Source organism: Pungitius pungitius, chromosome 7, assembly GCF_949316345.1.
Source record: "Pungitius pungitius chromosome 7, fPunPun2.1, whole genome shotgun sequence".
Classification (NCBI taxonomy): Eukaryota; Metazoa; Chordata; class Actinopteri; order Perciformes; family Gasterosteidae; genus Pungitius; species Pungitius pungitius.
This window is the reverse complement of record NC_084906.1, coordinates 19,104,528-19,124,012: the sequence shown is the minus strand read 5'-3', so window position 1 is coordinate 19,124,012 and position 19,485 is coordinate 19,104,528. Positions and strand designations below refer to the sequence as shown.

Below are 19,485 nucleotides of genomic sequence, written 5' to 3'. Positions count from 1 at the left end.
CCGCGATGTGGAAGGTCGCTCTGTCCCCAGAGTCGCTCCCTCCCCAGATTCTCGCTACACGAACGTTTGACCGGGTGACGCAGCGGGCGCAGAGAGAGAGAGAGAGAGAGAGAGAGAGAGAGCTACAATAGCTTACCTCAGCCAGGCAGACATAGCAGACCTGCGTGCTATCAGACCCTCTCTAATCTCAACCCCCATGGGACAGTCCTTCCTCTCCTGCTCCCACATGGCCAGATCGCACACGCCGCCGGCCTCATTAGGTCATTGGGGCCGAGCGAGGTAACATTGTGAATGTAATTCATCTATGTCGTGCTGGGAAATAAAACTTTTTGGGTCACTGTGAGTTTGCGGTTGTTTCACGGTTATTTCATGAGAACCTGTGGAAAACGAGATCATTTAGGAAAATAATTGAACGCCGTCCTGAGAGCTGCTTGCATTCTGGGCTGAGCATAAAATCGGACATTTGTGAAAAGAAATCAGGCGAGGCGGCTTGAGGGATGTGATTGGCTGACGGGAGGTCGCATGAGAACTCCTACTTGGTCTCAACATGTGTTGCCAAGCACCAAAGACACTGCGGACTTGTGTGACATGTTTACAGCCGTAAATCTGCAGTCTGGCTAATCGCATTAAGGATACCTGTGAAAGAATTGAAAACAGAGAATGATTTAATCTACAAGCCTCAAAAGCAAAGCAGACCTGAAAAATAAAATACAATCAATCACGTATACCTCTAGCTCTCTGAGTCCTTCACAGCTATCTCAGGGTCGCCAGAAAGAACTTGGCTTTGCTAAAAACAAAACAAGACAATGTCTTTTCCATGTGAGCGGCTATATATTTACTTTGTTATGGCTCAGATTTGAGACTTGACATTGGACAAAATGTGTCCAAAAAAAAACAACAACAACAAAAAAACAACCACCCCACAAATGGATGGCTCAAAAACAGATGCTAGTTTTAGACACTCTGAGTATGTCTTTTAGGCCCAAGAGGTGCTTGACAGGAATCCAATGGAAAAGTAAAATGCGTATAAACTCAATTTGATGCGGTGTCAGATTGCAAAAGCACGTCTCAGTTTTATGTGCAGGGAAAGCCGGGGGGATAAAACACCAGCTAGGTGCGGTGATACCAAATACAGACCTTGAAAGGGGAGCTCAGCTTCAGGACACCTCACCAACCTATAAATCACAACGTTTAAGGGGAACATACCATGCATTGAGTGCATTGTTTCCTCAGTCTCACTCTTTGACTTTATTGTGAACTGCACACTGACTCTCTTCAACAACCGGTGCCAAAAGCACCACCTTGTGGCGGTGTTCGGTAACACAAATAATTGTTAGTATTTGTCAAATGTGTATGATTTCATTATTCAACGTCTTCACGCTAAAAAATAGTCTATTAATATTTACATTAATTGTATAAAAATGAATTGTTTCTTTTTGAGATATTTCACATAATATTCTCAGTCTATCATTCTATTACACAGAAATTATATTCAGTCCAATAACTTTCTTTTTAGATTTTTTCCCCTCATTATCTTTATCCACGTGGTGCATTTTTGTGTTATTTTCTTCGTAGTACATACTCCACTCAGGCGCGCTTCGTATTTTCTCGGAGGTTTTTGTCCTTTCCGGGGCTCCGTAGTCCTTCCTCCTCTCTACCTGTTAGGTGTTAAAGATGGCGGAAGCTCCTCCGTGGCCCAGCCGGTTCTTCTGTCACAGATGCTCCGCGGAGATCAGCCCTCGGCTTCCCGTGAGTACCGCGGGCGGAAAGTAGAGAGGGAGACAACGGGACGAATGAAAAACCCGGCGGTGCGGTCGCCGTTCCGGTATAAGTCGGCGTAGCGGCGGGGCAAACGGAGAGCATGCTAACGGCGTTAGCTAGCTTGTGCGAGGTCCCGTTTATCTCGCTAGCGCTAATCAGTGAGAGCTAACGTTAGCTCGTTATCTTAAGTAGTGGCTCCATCTGCGTAGTCACAACACGCAGACCACTGATATTTAGTCACGCGTTGTTTACAACAACGTTGGCTTGATCATTTGTTTATTTGTTTTTGTTTTTAAGGAGTATGTTGGCCTAACGTCAGTTAGCTTAAATTCACCAGCAGTAACTGTCAAACTGAAACACTGATCGCGTCCACTTCATGTATGTATTTTGTTAAGAGAAACGCTGTCAACACAAGTCGGACTTTTAGTCCGTGAACAATGCCTTTTGTTGCTGCTGGATGGTCCTTTTCTCTTGTTGTGTTTAGGCATTCAATAAAAGTCGCATGCCTGTCAGTGACAGAGCTGCAAATGTGCCCGCTGCAATGTAAAAAGATCAGCCACTGTTGTTTGGGTGAAACCATAGAGAATGACTCTGATGGACACATTGGTTCCGTCGGGATCAGGGGTTTGAAATCATCTAAACATAAAATAAACCCGAAGGCCCGAAAACATCCGTATAACCCCAGAGAAGGTGTGCAGAGGATGTATGGGAAAGATGATTTGGAACATTCCGTATTATTCCCCCTCACATTGGCAGATGGTTTAAGAAATTGATTTTTTTTTTAAATTCCTCATTAAAATATTGTCAAGCTTCCTTGAGAGATTACATGAGAGAGTAACCTCTAGTGAGGCCCTGCTTTTCTTAGCTTGAGGAGGTTCGTATGAGACCAATTATCACCATGTGTCCTCTTCATCTCTGGCTGTGCGTCGTGTTTCTTACTTGCTGTTTACACTCGCTGCACGCTGACACACTAACTAGCTGTCATGCAATCGACTCCTTTTCCCCTCTCCAGGCGCCGGTTTGAAATGTGAGTGATGCGGGCGGTTTATGAAGCAGGTGGTTGAGCGCGTTGTGATGCTTCTACTTCGCTTTGTGTCTGTTCACCAGGAGTACACGTGTCCGAGATGTGACTCCGGGTTTATCGAGGAGCTACTGGAGGAGAGGAGGTTTGTATGAATGAAAAAGGAGAAAATGAGAGAATTCCAGAAATAATGTTCCCTGGACACTTTTTACTTTAAATCTTTTTCTTTGTATGTTTGCCCACCATTCCTAACAGTTGTTACTCACCAACACACACACACACACACACGACCCGAGTCACAGTCCTTACACAGTGTCTGAGCATTCAGTATAGAAGCTTATTAAAAGCATATTATGATACCTTTTTTTTTTTACTTGTGCTAATAGATGCCGTTGGAAAATGAACTTTTGGGCACAGCGTCACTAAAACGCAATGTGTTGCATGCGTTTGGGCAGCTTTGATTATTATTATTAGCTTTACTACTGTCTGTCCTTTATTCCTTTTTTTGTAACTGTCACACTATTTGATCACAATTGTGTTGAAGGGCAAGGACAAGGGGAAGACAGCCATTTTTTCATTTCATGTTTGTGGATGGACACTTGGTGGAAAAGCCATTCTTTAGTATCTCTGAGCGGAGACATAACTTTGTCAACTACTTGTCCTCTGTTTAGCGCCGACAATGGCGCCACGTCTACCATCTCCAGCGGGCCCCAGAACCAGCAACCATTTGAGGTTTCTAACCTATTCTTTTCTCTAAACTCTATCACCCACAACCTCTGTGTCTGTCCCACTATGTCTTCAGAATTCACTAAAATAGATTCCATTTCTTACTGATGTCGTACCACATGTGGTGGAAGTCAACTCTGGATTTCCACAGACCAGATTTTGTAGTAATATTTTATTAAATGTTTGCGCAACATTTCAGTGTCAGGTATTCGGACTGTGATGCTGCTGTTATCTCAGTAAACAAGGAGATTCTGTACTACAGCGAGCGTTTCCATCGGGTTGAAATTTGACCTGACGGTCAACAAAACTCCAAATGCCGCTGCGTGTGTGTTGTTTTGGGACTAAACCCTCGCACCGCATTTTTATTGTTTTCTCTCGTCTGTTTTTCTCCCAGAATCCGGACCAGCACATGTTTACGTTCCCGTCCGGCTACGGCCAGTTTGCCCTGGGAGTCTTCGACGACCGCTTCGACTTTGGGGCCGGCCTCGGACCGGAGGATAACAGAGATGCTGAAAACAGGCGAGAAAGGGAGACGGCGTCGCGGCAGCGATACGGTGCCAGGCAGCCCAGAAGTCGCCACGGCTCAAGGCGGCAGGCAGGGAGGCACGAGGGAGTTCCCACGCTGGAGGGGTACGCAGTGGGGACTGTGACTTGATTAGTTCGTTAAAGGATATTTTTCAACATGTGGCGTATTTATGTGGGGAGGTCGGATCCATATTTTCTCATGACTGCATCACAGCTGTGTCTTCTCTTTTACAGAATCATTCAGCAGCTCGTGAATGGAATAATTGCACCGACTGCAATGCCAAATATTGGTGTTGGACCCTGGTGAGTGTCTGGAACATACTTCAATTTAACAAGAAAAAAAGTCTTAATCCAATCTCATTTTTGACTATGTTTTCCAAAAGGGGTGTTCTTCACTCAAATCCTATGGATTATGCCTGGGGGGCTAATGGACTAGATGCAATTATAACTCAGGTATTTTTTCAGCAATCTCTAAATGTTTTTACAGTGATTGCTGTGCTCATTCAAAAAGAAATACATGAATATAACTTTAAAATAATGTGGAAGAAAATATACACTAATTTCAATTTGCTTTCTATCCTGTTTTTCTCTCTGTATTTAGTTATTAAACCAATTTGAGAACACGGGACCTCCGCCAGCCGACAGGGATAAAATAAAAACCCTTCCTACAGTACAAATTACAGAAGAGCATGTTGGTAAGTTGAAAACATGATGAAGTGCAATGAAAATGGTTTTTATTTGTAGCTTTTCACCAGAGACGCGAGTTAATAATTCATGAGCTCCAACGCATAATCTCACGTTAAAATTAAATGATCATCTGAAAATTGATGAACAGAATATTTTTTGGGGCTTTTTGCTTCAAAATGTCTCATCCTTATCTGCTGCTTTTATTGTTTTCTTAACACAACCATCATAGCAAGTTGCTGCATAGCCAAAGGACAATCAGACGCATAGCATGGCGTCCAGCCCTCCTCCTAAAACACTTGTCTCTGGCATTTACTGACTGTCTATTTTCTAAATAACATTGATTCTTCGTAATGTAACTGATTGTAACCCTCTTGTCCAAAACCGTATTGACGGATTTGGGCTTAGTTTTACTTACATTACGCTCCTTTCCTTTCAGCGTCGGCACTGGAATGCCCCGTGTGTAAAGAAGATTACAGTGTTGGAGAAAATGTGAGGCAGCTCCCGTGCAATCACATGTTCCACAATGATTGCATCGTGCCGTGGCTAGAACAGGTACCTAACATCCATCCGTAATGGGGAAGCATTAGCAATGATTAATTGATACATCAGCTGCTGCTACTTAAAGGCGTGTTTCTATCGTTTGCCTCAGGCTAGAAAGTCACTTGATCTGATATTACGCCGCAGCTTGTTCAGCGCCTCTGTACTGGACCAACATTTGGGATTGTATTAAAAACGGATTAAAACATGGACATTGGAGGTGAAACATTGAACCTTTTTAAACATTTGCTTATTTTTACACCCCCTGCCTCTCCCACAGCATGACACTTGTCCGGTGTGCAGGAAAAGCTTGTGTGGACAGAACACTGCAACGAACCCTCCGGAGCTATCAGGGATGAACTTTACCTCCTCTTCTTCCTCCTCCTCCTCTTCCTCGACCCCTCAGTCCTCGAGTTCGGCCAGCAACGAGAACTCCACGGATAACTCCTAGGGGGCCCGTGAGCTGCTCGCGGCTCCTCGGGCCGCTGTCCTTCGGAGCGGTGACCTCCAGTCTCTCCCTGCTGTGGGGGCAGAGACCCGAGTGCATCTCGCCAGGAGCGCTCAGGCCTGATTCGATGTGGGGTTTGGTGGGTGGGGGAGGGGGGGAGGCAGGCAAGCGAGGGTCATGTACTTCTGCCCTTCCCGTTGCTCCCATCTTTGTCAGGGATCCGAAACAAAGGGAGGCCGGGGGGGGGGGGGGGGGGGGTTGGAGGAGCCGGGGGAACTTGAAGGGCTCGATCCGCCTGAATCACCTCACACAGGAAGAGAGAACGAAAGCATCCAAAGGTAGACGACTCGGGACGAGACGACAGTCGATGTCCCTCCATTTTTTTAAATCTCCACACTGTGTGAAATATGAAATGACCCACTGTTGCTCATGATGCAAAGCCAACCCCCCCCCCCCCCCCCCCCCTGTTCCTTTGTATATCTAGTATTCATACCTCACAGATGAATCGACCACAAGTGCACCGTTAGAAGCGTGCGCTTAAGTTTCTTCTTGGTTTAGAATGATACTAAATTTGATTCCAAATAGTTTCTACAATTAACTTAACAGGTTACCTGTTACGTCACAGGTACAAATGTTTGCACTTGGAATGATCCGGTAAGTCAATGCTGTTTGGGTAACAACGTGGATATAATCTCTAAATTACACACACATGGATTTTTTTTTTATTTTCTCTGCAATTCTGAAACACTCAGAAACTTGTCAGAGCATTTTGGGGAGATTTTAATGTAAAGTTGAATTGAATATTTTCTGAAGTTGCCAGTTGACTGTTGATTTGCAGTATGATTGTGTAAAAAAATAAAAGTGAAATGAAAATAAAGCTGTTTTTGGGTGCCACCACTCAAAATGTCTGTTAAGCATCTCCCTCTTTAACGTGTAATCGTTGGTTTTTCTTCTTTGGCAACAGTCCAAATCTGAGCGGCTCCGTGTTGTGTTGCAGAGAACAATGACGTTCTCTATGAGCACAGCTGGAAGTGATTTCAATGCATAATACAGTTTTCCGATTTCAAAGTATGGCCTTGGTCCAACGGCACATGTGTAGTTAACAAAGTCTATAAATCTTTCACTGGGGCGCTTTCCTATTACACTTCATCAATAAGCAAATAAGTGATGCTTCCTTTCATTGTTCAGACATATTTCCTCTACATTGTACCTGTCTCCTCCGGGGTTTAGTTTCAAAGGCCTTTTATTCTGAGGGGATTGTTATAAATTTGAGCTTTGGTCCCGCAGAGAACAAGTCGGCACCCTTGACTTATAGTTATGAGTTTTATTATACAATGTGAAGTATTTGATTTTGTTTATTGCTACCTTTGTGTAAGTATTTGTGAGAATGAACTATGTGCCTTGGGAAATAGCGAGCTTTTATAACATTGAGATTCAAAGTGTAGATATACAAGTTTAAAACAATGTGTAGGGGAGTTATCTTCTCTTTTAGTGTTGCAAACTGATAAAAAATATATTTAGATGTTGTGATCCACACTTGCTCGGCTTGTTCGATTGTCAATTTAATTTATTTTACTTTACTCTGACCAGAAATGGACTTAAATTGTTTTTAGACAAAAATAGGTCATCATTTATTAATCATAATCTTCTTCCCTCTACAAGCCCCCATTGCGACTACCTTCAAGGATTTACAGTATAGCCATTGCTAATATTTAAGTTAACATACATCAGTGATCACTCCCAAACAGTCTAGACCCATTTATTTTCGGTGTAAGTTCATTTACATAAGATTATTTTCTGATCAAGAAATTATTAAGATAGTTCTTAAATGGTTTCTGGATCCAAACATCCAAACTCAGGGATCTCGACTTTATCATTTAACATCTTAATTTAAAACACTACGTCGAGCCTGTATTTTGCTAATTTACGAATATGTTGCAGTTGCAATGGCCCCGAGCGACCCTTTAATGCGAGTCATGTGACTTGCCCACGCCCCTCGACACACGCCATTTCTACGTGCCGTCCAGGGCGTGTGCGTGAGGGGACACCAGAGCACGTTCGCCTCCGCCGTGGTACGTTCCGCTCCCGACGCCTCGCTGGAAGGAGTTCAACGGAAAGGAGGAGGAAGAAGAAGTAGAAGAAGATTCGTCTCGCCGTGAGCTAACGTCGCGTTCGTTCCACGCCGCTTAGTAAACGACCAAGTCGTCCGCCATGAAGTTCCTGTGGGCCTTCAGCGCCCTGCTGCTGGGCTGTTTGCGAGTCGACGCGTCCACAGGTAAGAATTGTAATGTCAGCCATGTTGGTTGAAGACTTTGCCCCCCCCCCCCCCTCTACACGGAGCATTTAACGTATCCTCGCCGATTCCCTCTTCGTTAAACGTCACGACAGTTATGTTGTTCTATCGCTAACGTCTTCTTGTAGCGGCTGTTTTTTCCCCAGTCTTCTTAAAAACCCGTGGCGTCAGTAGAAAATAAAGGAGTCACGCATTAGCGCTAGCCGCTCTCCGTGTTAGCTCGTCTTCCTTTCGGGCGACTAGCCGCCCGTTTCCGTGACTACGGTTAAAGACCCCCCCCCCCCCCCCCCTCAACAAAGCCAAGTTATATAAGGTCAGATATTTGCCAGCTAATGTAATTGGTCACATGATGGGCAACGTTCATTTGAAATATGGCCGCTCGCTCCCCTGTGGCCGTCTCCGCAGAACCTCGTCATTAGTTGCGTAACGTTCCAACTGGACGCCGTCCGTTAGCGAGCAACGCTCACCGCCGTGTTGTCTCTCACCCCCGAGCTTTGGGCCGTTAGAATACCCCCCTCCCCCCTACTCTGCATAGCCGGTGGCTTGTTCTGATTAATGGGACGGGTGGTGGTGGGGAGGGGGTTGTCACCACTTCTCTTTTCACGTGACGCGCATCAGTTGCCACAATACGCCGTCAGTTGGTCGAGCTGGTTTCCACATCGATTGGTGACAGCGATCACAACCGGCCACACGACGCGAAATGTCGGACACGTTCCACGGGAGTAAGGCCGCTTCTCCTCCCCACGGTTTAAGCGTGATCGGCACAGCCAACGATGTTTATTCGAAGGGAAGTAATTCGGCGGTCATTTTTAAGCTGCCTCTTTACAGTGTTTCAATGCGTCATAGTGTTGAAACCAACAACATCCATCTTCTGTTGGAGAGGATGTTAAACTAACTCGTAGATTTTCCTCTCTGGGGTAAAAATGTCAGCACACTTTGTTACTCAATGATCGAAAGTGGCCCGAGGATTACGTTTCACCTTTTCAAAATGTGAAGCAACGTTGTTAATTTTCATCTAGATAGTTGAATAGAAACACACAAACTGAAGATAAAGCACGTAGCCTTGTGTGGGCTTATTTGCCCTGTTTTTTTGGTTTAATAATCTTATTCTATCACATTAAATACAAAAACATATTTTATTTCCAAACTTTTTGCCTTTTGTGGATCCAGCATGTTTGTTGAACGTATGTAAACATTATGTCAACAATGCATCTTTATCTCTGAGGGGATGAACAATGTGCAGCTGGTTCTCATGTTAAAGAGCAGAGAACTAACTGCAGTGGATTTACTTCTGTTAACAGTTAGGACTTTGTCCCAGGCCAAATTTATTTTTGAACTTTCACTCGGCATGTTCTATGAAAGTGACCGTCACCTCCATCAAAAGGTCAACAAGCTAGAAAGGTCACATGATACATTTAGAGTGTCACAAGTCGGTTTGGTCTTCTAATGATTTCAGACGGTTTTGGTTGGAAGTTCATTTACATCAAATACATTTTTTAAAAGTTTGTAAAAAAATAAACTATTTGCTGTAGTGAGAATATTTTTCCCTGGTGTGGAGTAGTTTGATACTGGGAAAGAAACTTATCTAAAAGAGTAATCATTGTGCGTGCATGTCCTAAGCCTTTCATTTGAACTTATCCATCCTTATCTGCTTTTCTTTTTCTCCATTGCTTTGATTTCACGAATGCCATTGGATGCTTTAAATGTTGTATTGTCTTTTAGGGATCTCTTGCCCCCCCCCAGTCACAAATGTCCGTATTAAAAAATTGCATTTAAAGCCTTTAACACAAGCACTCGTATGTACACATTTAATTTGGTAAAAGACTCCCAATAACATGTGCATTATATTGCAGCGATGGTCACCCATTGCTAATATCTCATGTGATAGATCATCGCCCATATTTGAATCAGCTGGGGCGGGATCCCTAATTGCTTTTTCTGTTGTCTTATTTTCATTTTGAGTCAGTACCAGGACAGATTAAGCATTTCTCCAAATAATTAGCTAAAATGGCTGATCTATTTCTATGTGCATGCTTTCATTTTATTCCATTTGTCTAACTTTCTTTTCTTTTTTCTTGTTTGCTTGCCTTTTCTTCCATCGCGGCCTTTTATCACCAATCCATGAAATCAACTGGTTTGCCTTTAAAACCCGCCGTCTTAACAAAACCCAAATGTCTTATTTGCTGGGCGCTCTGTAACTGGTACTCAGCGGGCTTCATCAAGTCCCCCATGTCTCGGATGAAGCTGATTGGTGACAGCGCAGAGCTGCACTGTGAGGTGATAGGGAACCCCGTCCCCGAGGTGCAGTGGTGGTTCATCGAGGGCGAAGAGCCCAACGAGACCTTCACGCAGCTCTTCGACGGGGCGCGGGACGACCGCGTGAAAATAAACGCCACGTACGCGGCGCACGCCACAAGCTCCGTGCGCTTCACTGGCCTCGCCCTCAACGACTCCGGCACGTACGAGTGCCGCGCTTCCAATGACCCCGACCGCAACGAACTGAAGAAGGCGCCAAAAATCAAGTGGATCCGCTCGCAGGCAAACGTTATTGTGATTGAAAGTGAGTGGCGGCGGTGAAAGTAGCCGGGCCCGTATCGCCTCATTAGTGAAGTCCTGGACACTCGGCTCCCATGTTTCCCGGTCCTATTCGCCCTTCCTTACCCGGTACACGCTCTCCCCCCCCCCCCTCCTCTCGAGCTCCGAGGTGGTCCTGTTGTAGAATCTGAACCTGGTCAGAAAGCGTGGCACTCCCTAATCTTGTCTTAAGGGTCACATTCTTCATTCTTTACATGAAGGTACAACTATGAGTTTTCATTTAATACTGGGCATAAGGTTGGAAATTTCCAAATGGCTTCTGAGGAAAATACTTATACTTGAATTGGACAAAGTGAAACGTATAATCACACATAAGCAACAAGTTACAAACAAGGGGTGTCAGATTTCTTTTAGTTTTTTCCCAATCGCCTTCCTTAATACTAACATGGGCGCACCCCCCCCCCTCCTGTTGATGCTTGTAGACCATTCCTGCAGCTCATCACAGACTATGCTGTAGGCACAGAAGATAGCTACGTATTATTAGAGATTAAATATCAGCCATGGGGCATTTTTCTGCCTTGTGGTCCAGTATTTTTTCTCTTTAAAAATTGGTCAGTTTGCGACCATATAAAACCAAAAATAGCCAATTTTACATATTTTGTTATGGCTCTTATCCTCTTGTTCCTTCTGCATGTGTTTTTAAAGGTCTTTTTTTTCCCCCATCACCTTGTAGTAGACCTGTGTATCTGCTAGATCTTCGTTACATCCCTTCCATTCTACTGTTGGTTGGACAGATCTCCCCATTTTGTGGAGCTTTGTCCACCTCTTTGTCAAATATCTGAGCGTTTGTTTAGCGCTTGTTGTTCATTGTTCCTGATTAAACTCTTGGCTCGGATTTGTCTCTGTCTCAAACTTGGCAAGTGAGAGGATAATGCAAAGGACGTGGTTACTAATCCTGCTTTGTTTTCCACTGACTGCTCAACACTCAAGACCAGTCAACAACAGCCCAATCTAAATTTGTAACTGCATGTTTACAACTTTATTTATACCCTCGCTGGGAAAATAAGTTTTCTTGCAGCCTGCCTACCTGCTATTTCTTTGCAATGAGTGAAGGTCAGTCTTGAATTGCTGTAAAGACTTCTCTTGAGTGTTAATTATAATGTAAATAAAAATGCACCCAGTGATGATACATGCAATACTTTACCAGTAATGAAGTACATGGTTATTATGGCATTCATCTCTACAAAGTCAGTGCTGTAACTAATCAGTCCTGATACATTATTTCCGTCAGGTTTGTAGGACTTTAAAATTTAAAGCATTAACAGAAAACATCATCTTACTTTTCCTATTGTACTGCAGCATTCATGAAAGACTGTTAAGTTCTGTTCCCTTCTGTTTATTGGAAGGCCCGAATATCGTTGCTCAACCTCCTGGGGTCAACAACCAGACCTCAGCCGTCCTCAGCTGCAACTTGACTGACTCCAGCCTGGCCGTCGAGGGCTCCCACTGGACCCACAACGGCAAAGTCATCGAAGACTCAAAGTCCACCGCTGACGCTCATTACACCGTCCACCGGTAAGCAGCTCGACCAAACGCCATCTGGGCAGATCGGCTCTGCGGCTGTTATGTCACAATAAATGTGACGGCCCCTTCAGAGTTTGTTTTGAATAGTGTAAAGTTTCCCCTCGTGCTGGTAAATCACCGCAGTTCCCCAAACATTTTATTGGCCTTAAAGTGAGCTGCGTTGGCCTTGCACGTCACGCAAGAGCCTTTTGATTCTTCTGCTTTCCAAACACTCAGCTACCCCTCTTTTGCATCGCGCCTGCTGGCTGCCTCCCCATGAGCAGCAAAGCTAAGAGAACTGGACCGTGCATTTTATGCAGCTTGGTCGGTCGCCTTGGCAGCGGGGATGACCGCCCCTAGCAGTGCGCTCACCCGCCCTGACCTTAATTCCCCATTAGCGAGCGGGACAGAAGCAGAACAACAGTTTGATTGTGATCACCACGGGGAATTTGAAAAATCTGTTGCCTGCACAAGCGGTTTTAATTGTGTCCCTTCACAAATCTGTCTCTGTGGTTTCTTCAGAACTGCGCACAAGTATTTCATCTGCAGAGGAAAGAAATGTGTGACTTCTTAGCAAGGAATTCTCACATGGTCCTTTGTTTCTTTCCCTAGTTTGGATAAGATCACCTACAGCAGCGCGGGCCTGTATGAATGTGTGTTCCTGACCGAGCCACAGGTCAAGCAGACAATTGAAGTCAAAAGTAGGTTATTTCATATCACATATGGAAGGTTGCTTGGTTGAAATGTTACATGGTCCTTGTATAAAATAGTCTATTCTAAGGGCAATTACCTGGAAATTGAATCTTATCTGTATTTCCATGCCCAATAATCACAGCTGAATTGTAAGCATACATTAATACGAAGAAATTATGTGCCAAACCAGTTGTTAATGATTGTGTTGATCCTCTTGCTGCAGCTCTTCCCCACGTTGCTGCTTACAAGCACTCTGAGCACGGCAACGAGCAGGACAAAGGGGTGATGGTCTGTGTGGGCCACGGCTACCCACTACCCACCGACTGGACCTGGTTCAAAGTAGAGGATGACATCCACGTGGTAAGTGTCCCGTAATTTAGATTATCTTCAAATGATGTCAGTTTTTATCTCTAGTTTGTAACAAAATGATTGTCCAGTGCTTCACTTGGGTAATAAAATGACTCCATAACCAACCCCCTTACTAACAAACCCGCAGCCTATCGTCAACGGAACTAGTGACAAATATGAGATCAAGAGCACCCCCAACAAGACCACTCTGACCATTAATGCCCTGAGCATTGAAAATGACATCGGCCAGTACGCCTGCTCCGGAACAAACTCATTGGGCACCAGCAGCGACGTGATCCAACTGCGCGTCCGCAGCCGCCTGGCCGCTCTGTGGCCCTTCCTCGGCATCGTGGCAGAGGTCATCATCCTGGTGACCATCATCTTCATCTACGAGAAGAGGAGAAAGCCCGATGAGATCACTGACGGTACGTACCCCACGCTGCACTCGGTCTACGGACAGGCAGGCGAGTTGATGGCAGAACACATTTGTCTCAAGCTGATACGGTGTTGTGGTTTCCTTGGTGATATTCAAATTGAACTTCATTTTCATCATGTGTGTATGTGACTCCATGATCCAATTTAGAAATATGAACTAGCTATGATAATTTCCCCAAAACATGTTCTCCTTGTTATCTGAGCTTTTTGTCAGTACCCCCGTGGCCCACTTAGGGGCGCTGTGAGGGCCGCGGTGGAAGGCTCTTCAGAATGAGACTTTTCACGATAAAGAGCCATTAACACTATTCATGATGTAGGTTAAAGTGTAACTCGACTGAGTTCAACAGAATGCATCGCTGTGAGTTCTCAGACACCAAACACTCGCTGTTGTGTAGTGACTCTTCTTTCCCCATGAACAAGCTTTTGCCTTTAAGGAGTGGCTCACACATTTGTCCTGGAAATAATCAGAACTCGTCTGTAGCAGGTTGCATTCAATATGAAACTTATTCGCTTAGTTTTGCTATTTATGTTTTTAAAATAAAGAGCAGGAGTCATCTTCCCACTTTTGTCTGATAGAAACTTTACATTTTTATTATTTACATTTTGACTTCTCTGTTCGCTGCTGATTTTGCATTTTGGTAAGTGGACAGCACTGCATGTCAGACTGAAGTGGTGCGCTGAGGTGACCGCGTTGGGGGGGGGGACAAAAGCTATGGTAGTCTGAATGAACTGCTTCCATAGTCGCCACTTCTAAGAGGAATGCGCTCAAAGATCTGGTCACTCTTTCACTGGCCCTGCAATGGAAGAACGCTTTTAAAGTTCTTCCACGTTCTATTGGTTGTTTAAAGTCCCGTGTTGGAGCCAATGAAAGAGTCGAATGAGACTCACCAGCTCGTGCGGCGGTTTGACGTGAACTTGAACAGGTTGAAAAGTGAGACGTTTCTCAGCCTTCTGCCTGCATGCCCTCTGCATCTTGTACCCTTTGTGCATGACATCCGATAGGCTCTTTAAGGTCAGTGCATCATTTGCATTCGTCTCTCACCATTCGCCCCCCGAGATAAGCCTCTCTAGCGGGAGTACGGCTTCTACTTGCCAGCTTGTATGTGCGCTCTGCCAGGTTAGAGGCATTTTCTGGATTTCTGATCTTGATGCAGCAACTGCAGCGTCCTCTTGCTTGTCTTGCATGAGCCTCTGTGAAGCTGGGGGGGGGGGGGGGGGGGGGGGGGCCAAAATATCTCAAAAGGATCAAATCTTTGTTCTAATGAACGCGCTGCAGTCTGTTCAGTATCGCGTCACATATTGCTGCGTGGATCCTTCTCTGCTAGTTGTATCATTGGTGGTCAGAAGAGGGCGGGCATGCTTCAGCTGCTGTTCAGATGGATTTGATCATAATCCCGTTGCAGAGGATGTCATGTTCTAACGCGTGTTCCCATCTGTTGGGGAGGGGGTGGCACGTTTTGCTCACACCAGTAACGGACTCTTGACTGACTCTTGTTTTGTGTTTGGCTCTTCTTTCTTATTGACAGATGACGACTCAGGAGCCGCTCCTCTGTAAGTACAGCCAGCAGATCAGTTTCCCCAAATATTCTTTTGTTATAGAACTCATTTTCTCAATGTGTTTTTCAGGAAGAGCAATTCCAGTGAAAACCACAAAGAAAAGACTGTGAGGCAAAGGAATTCCAACTAAAAAATGGAGGAGGTGAGTGAAACTGATGTTATTGATACGCAAAATAGATTTATATTTTTTAAACGGCAATAATTCATTCATGCAACTTTAACGTTTTTCCAGATGGACATCCAGCTGATGTGTGGCACATACTACTGTGCACCCTGCCATTTTAAAGTACCTTTTGTGCTTGGATGAAATTATTGTATTTGTATTCTTTTTTTTCTTTTTCTCCACATTGTGCAGCCACAGAACGTAGTGTGAAGTATTTGTGCTTGAGGCCTCGGGCAAATATTGCATGAGTTAAAATGGCGTAATAGAAAGTGTTGTTTTTAGGTGTCCACTTGAGGAACGCCTCTTTGTGGTGATGCGTCCCACACGGACCTCAGTCAGTCTTTGCTTTTGTGTTCTCCAATCACAACTTGTTCCTCGTGACGCAGTAGAAGTTTTGTTCAGAGGAGCTGAAACTTTGTCCATCGTCATTCCTCACTGCGATCACCATAGCAACGGCTGGAGTGTGCTTGAATTCCCACCTTTCACCTTCTGCTACAGCATGACTAATTCTCCCTTTTGCCTGAATTCTAACGAGCACCATTTATTGTTATTCTGACGCTTCAAATGGAAATATTTAATATCGGGAAAGTTTTGCTGTGAAAATTGGTAAATTTTATTAGAAAGGCATTTTTGCTTAAGTGAAGCTTTTTAACTTTTTCCATATCACATTAAATCAAAGTTTTAGTCACTAATGTTTTTGTCACATCTACAATACAGATCTATTTAGGACCAAGAGCTGTCTGTTACTTCTGTTAAATAAAATTGAAATACTACTCAATGTTTCTATTTAATGCGATGTGCTTCTCTAACCAACGGATTGTCGTAGATTCAGGAGCCAAATGTTCCCTTTAACCCGCTTGATGTTGTGATTGGATGTTCCAAAAAGACCTAGCCAGATTTGTGTACATCGTTGTACTATCTAAGTACATGGAACACAATCTGTTGTACAACAAACTGAATAAAGGAATTTGACTTTACAAGTTTGATTGCTCTACTTCTCCATTCGTTGCTGTCGAGACTTTGTACAGAAGCCCAAATATCTGCCTGAAGATGATCATTGTTTGTATTTACTTTTTGGAGCCACATGATTGAGTATCAATGGTGAACTATTACAAAAAGCAGGTTTACTAAAGGTCTAACGTGGTATAATTGATGTTCTGACTTTACGGTCAGACATTGCTGAATAAGGACTCCTTTTACGCTGTGTGCAGCAGCTCAAACTCCAATGTAGTTGGGGAGGAGTTCACTGGTAAAATAAAATTCCAACTATAGCGAACGAGTTGTAAAAGTATTGCAAGTAGTCTTATTGTTGCACCCAAAAACTCCCCAAAGCGCCAATCCGATGCAAGGCAGTGACCACAACGACGGCGCAAAATGAAGTAGTAAAATCTAAGGAGGTCCGTCTGTGGGCTTTAGGAGCACTAGGGTCAGCCAGAAAACACGCGGTGTTTCGAGTCTTAATATCAGATTTTTAAAGTACGATGCTCGATGTTTTGCTTTTTAGAAAAATCTGTGAGGCGACCTTTAATGTTCCCATATTATCGGGGGGGGGGGGGGGGGTCGGCAATGGTTTTTACGCCATTCTGAGAGATTGATCCTGTTTTACAAAAATGCATATGAATCCATTGAAGGGATTGTGGAATGAGTCCATATTTTGGGCTTCTCCACCTTTCCTCTCCGTAAAGAGGCAAATTTCCTCGCTGCTTCTCTCCGCAAGGTGGAGCCATTGGACCAAAGGTGGAGGACTTCAGGGACTCATTTACAGACCATAAACCTCCAAGCAACGGTCAGACACTCCTGATGCTCTCTGGATTACCTGACCCCGGCTCGTTGGGTCAAAGGCCGAGGGTCCACCTGAGATCCGCTGCGGATGACGCAGGCAGAAGTGGGCGGTTTCTTGCGACCTTCACCTGTGTCGTCACTCCTGCCAGGTGAGTTTATTATTAGCTGGGACTTTAGCCCGTTAATTACGATTAATTAATTACAATGTGAATTAAGATTAATTACACAAAAAATAACACATTAAACATTTTTTACGCATTTTTACACTTATTTTTTGCACCGCGGAACGTTTCTCACTGGATGAGTTTCGGAGGACCGATTATACTGGAGCACCAACTAGCGTTCATGACTTCAGACAACAACAAACCACAGTGAACATGAACGAAGAAGCTGACGAGACCGTGTCGGGTGGCCCCGTGAATGGGAAGTCTTATTATAATAAACACACGGATGGAAGCGTCGATAAGAGCGTGGTTGTGTGCAAGCTGTGCAACAAGGAATTCACATCGAGCCTCAAGTATCACCTCAACGCAAAACAATTAGCAGCTAGCGTGGACGTTAGCCCGACCAGAGTACAAGGACCCACACCCAACCCACACTGCACCAGAGGACTGGTTTAAGGACCAGGGTAACTAAGTCCACGTCTGAAAAAATAACCAATGTACTTGAAAGTATTGGTCTACTTAAAAAAACCTAGTTTACAGAAGGTCTACTTACCTATAGGCTACCTGAATTTCTGAAAGTACTATATTTCTAAATATGCTATTTCTACACTTGTCTGCTGGAATTGGTTGAACAAAAATAAAAATCTATGTGAAAAAAATTACTTCTCACTGTTCTCAGGTCAAATATTTATGCAATTAAAATGTGATTCATTTCGATTAATTATTTACAAAGCCTTTAATTAATTAGATTAATATTTTTAATCGAGTCCCGGCCCTAATAAAATGTATTAGAACATATGTATATGTATATATTGAGATGCATCTATGAACCTATTTTTTTGGGGTCAGTGATTTGAGGAAAAACTCAAAAGCCCCACAAAACTTCACACAATGAATTATTTAGGATAAAATGTGTGTGTTTTCATCCACGTCCTGGTTGTGTGTCCTCACTGCAGCTCTGTGTGCGTCGCAGCTCTGTAGCGGTGTTTAACACAGTGACGTCATGCGAGGAATATATTGCGTTAGCACGAAGCTAACTAGCTAGCTGAACCTCCCAGGTTAATTAATATTTTTAATCGAGTCCTGGCCCTAATAATATATATATATATTATATTATATATATATTGACCTTACATTTATTTTTTTATAATAATTTTTTACCTATTATTTAAAAAAAATCTTTTCTGTGACATTTTTTGACCCTACATATTTTGACTTTTTTCACAATATTTTTTTTCCCATGACATGACAGGAATGATCTTAGATGGAGCAACCTACACGCCCCAAATTTCTGTACTTTAAACCTTATCTGGGTTCAACCCTCAAGGGACATGATGGCTCTTCCTAAATCCTTTTTTAGTTTTGGGTAACTGACATTTATAAAAAATCATAATGGGATATTGCCCCAGAGACGGATTGGTGCATCTTGGAGGATCAATTCATCCTTCCTGCATTGGTAAAGGCACAAGTGAGTTGAATTTGAATGTAACAGAGAATTGGAGGGTGGATGCACTAAAAAGGGTAAACAAATCTACACCCTGTGCCAGACTGTCAGTTTAAGGTTGTTCACAGGATGCCCTGAAGTAGACAAACATGTGATTGTCTTGAAAAATGCCCTCAGAGGCTGTAATAAGTTTCATGTCAGTGTGACCACTGAATGAGACACATCTGCTCATCTTTACTGACTCATCCGGCCTTCTCTCCCGTCAAAAAGGTGGAACCCTATAGGCTACGTAGCATGGCTAATAAGTGCTAAAAGCTAAAGCAAATTTAGTCAATTCATCATCATTCAAAAGATTCTTCATCATTCTTGACAATGCCATCATAACTCAAGTGAACACGCCTTGTGTTTCTGCATAACCCCCAGGGTACACTTCTCTGAAACAACCAGTGGGGACAATGCCCCCACAACTACCTCCGCAGTAGAGCGCTCAAGACTTGGCAGGAGCGGGATTTGAACCCACTGGCGGCGCTTACAGAGGCTTTCGGCTCCTTCTTGCACCCCTACACTACCAGTCCTGCTCACATTTTGGCAACTTTGATTCTCCTATTTAACCTTGAGCATGTGAGTTAAACCTCAAAACTCTTTTTAAATGCTATTTCCACATCTGGGCTTGAACCCACAACCTTCAAGTGCAGTGCAGGGGCTTATGTCAGCAGCTCTTCCGCTGTGCTACTTCACCACACACTAACCAACCCTTTGTTTGTTGTATTTAACCTTAAGATTGCTACTCAAACCTGAAGTAA

At 43.9% G+C, this 19,485-nt stretch overlaps 2 protein-coding genes across 3 annotated transcripts; both read left to right on the top strand.

Annotated features, from left to right (window-relative positions):
* Positions 1-1,597: 1,597 nt before the first annotated feature.
* On the top strand, positions 1,598-5,842 carry LOC119217150 (E3 ubiquitin-protein ligase RNF126-like). The gene is made up of 9 exons (XM_037470585.2): positions 1,598-1,749; positions 2,869-2,927; positions 3,454-3,514; positions 3,903-4,138; positions 4,268-4,336; positions 4,417-4,486; positions 4,635-4,728; positions 5,157-5,272; positions 5,538-5,842. Exons 1-9 carry the CDS (start codon positions 1,675-1,677, stop codon positions 5,706-5,708), a joined length of 951 nt encoding a protein of 316 aa, XP_037326482.1. The 5' UTR covers positions 1,598-1,674; the 3' UTR covers positions 5,709-5,842.
* A 1,876-nt stretch (positions 5,843-7,718) lies between these two features.
* Positions 7,719-16,278, top strand: bsg (basigin). Of its 2 annotated transcripts, none has more exons than XM_037470587.2 (8): positions 7,719-7,980; positions 11,940-12,108; positions 12,709-12,797; positions 13,013-13,149; positions 13,286-13,562; positions 15,099-15,123; positions 15,199-15,271; positions 15,362-16,278. In XM_037470587.2, exons 1-7 carry the CDS (start codon positions 7,917-7,919, stop codon positions 15,257-15,259), a joined length of 822 nt encoding a protein of 273 aa, XP_037326484.2. In that variant the 5' UTR covers positions 7,719-7,916; the 3' UTR covers positions 15,260-15,271; positions 15,362-16,278. The 2 variants fall into 2 exon arrangements, with proteins under 2 accessions (XP_037326484.2, XP_062419258.1); XM_062563274.1 differs by lacking the exon at positions 7,719-7,980 and adding an exon at positions 10,105-10,558.
* Positions 16,279-19,485: the final 3,207 nt, after the last annotated feature.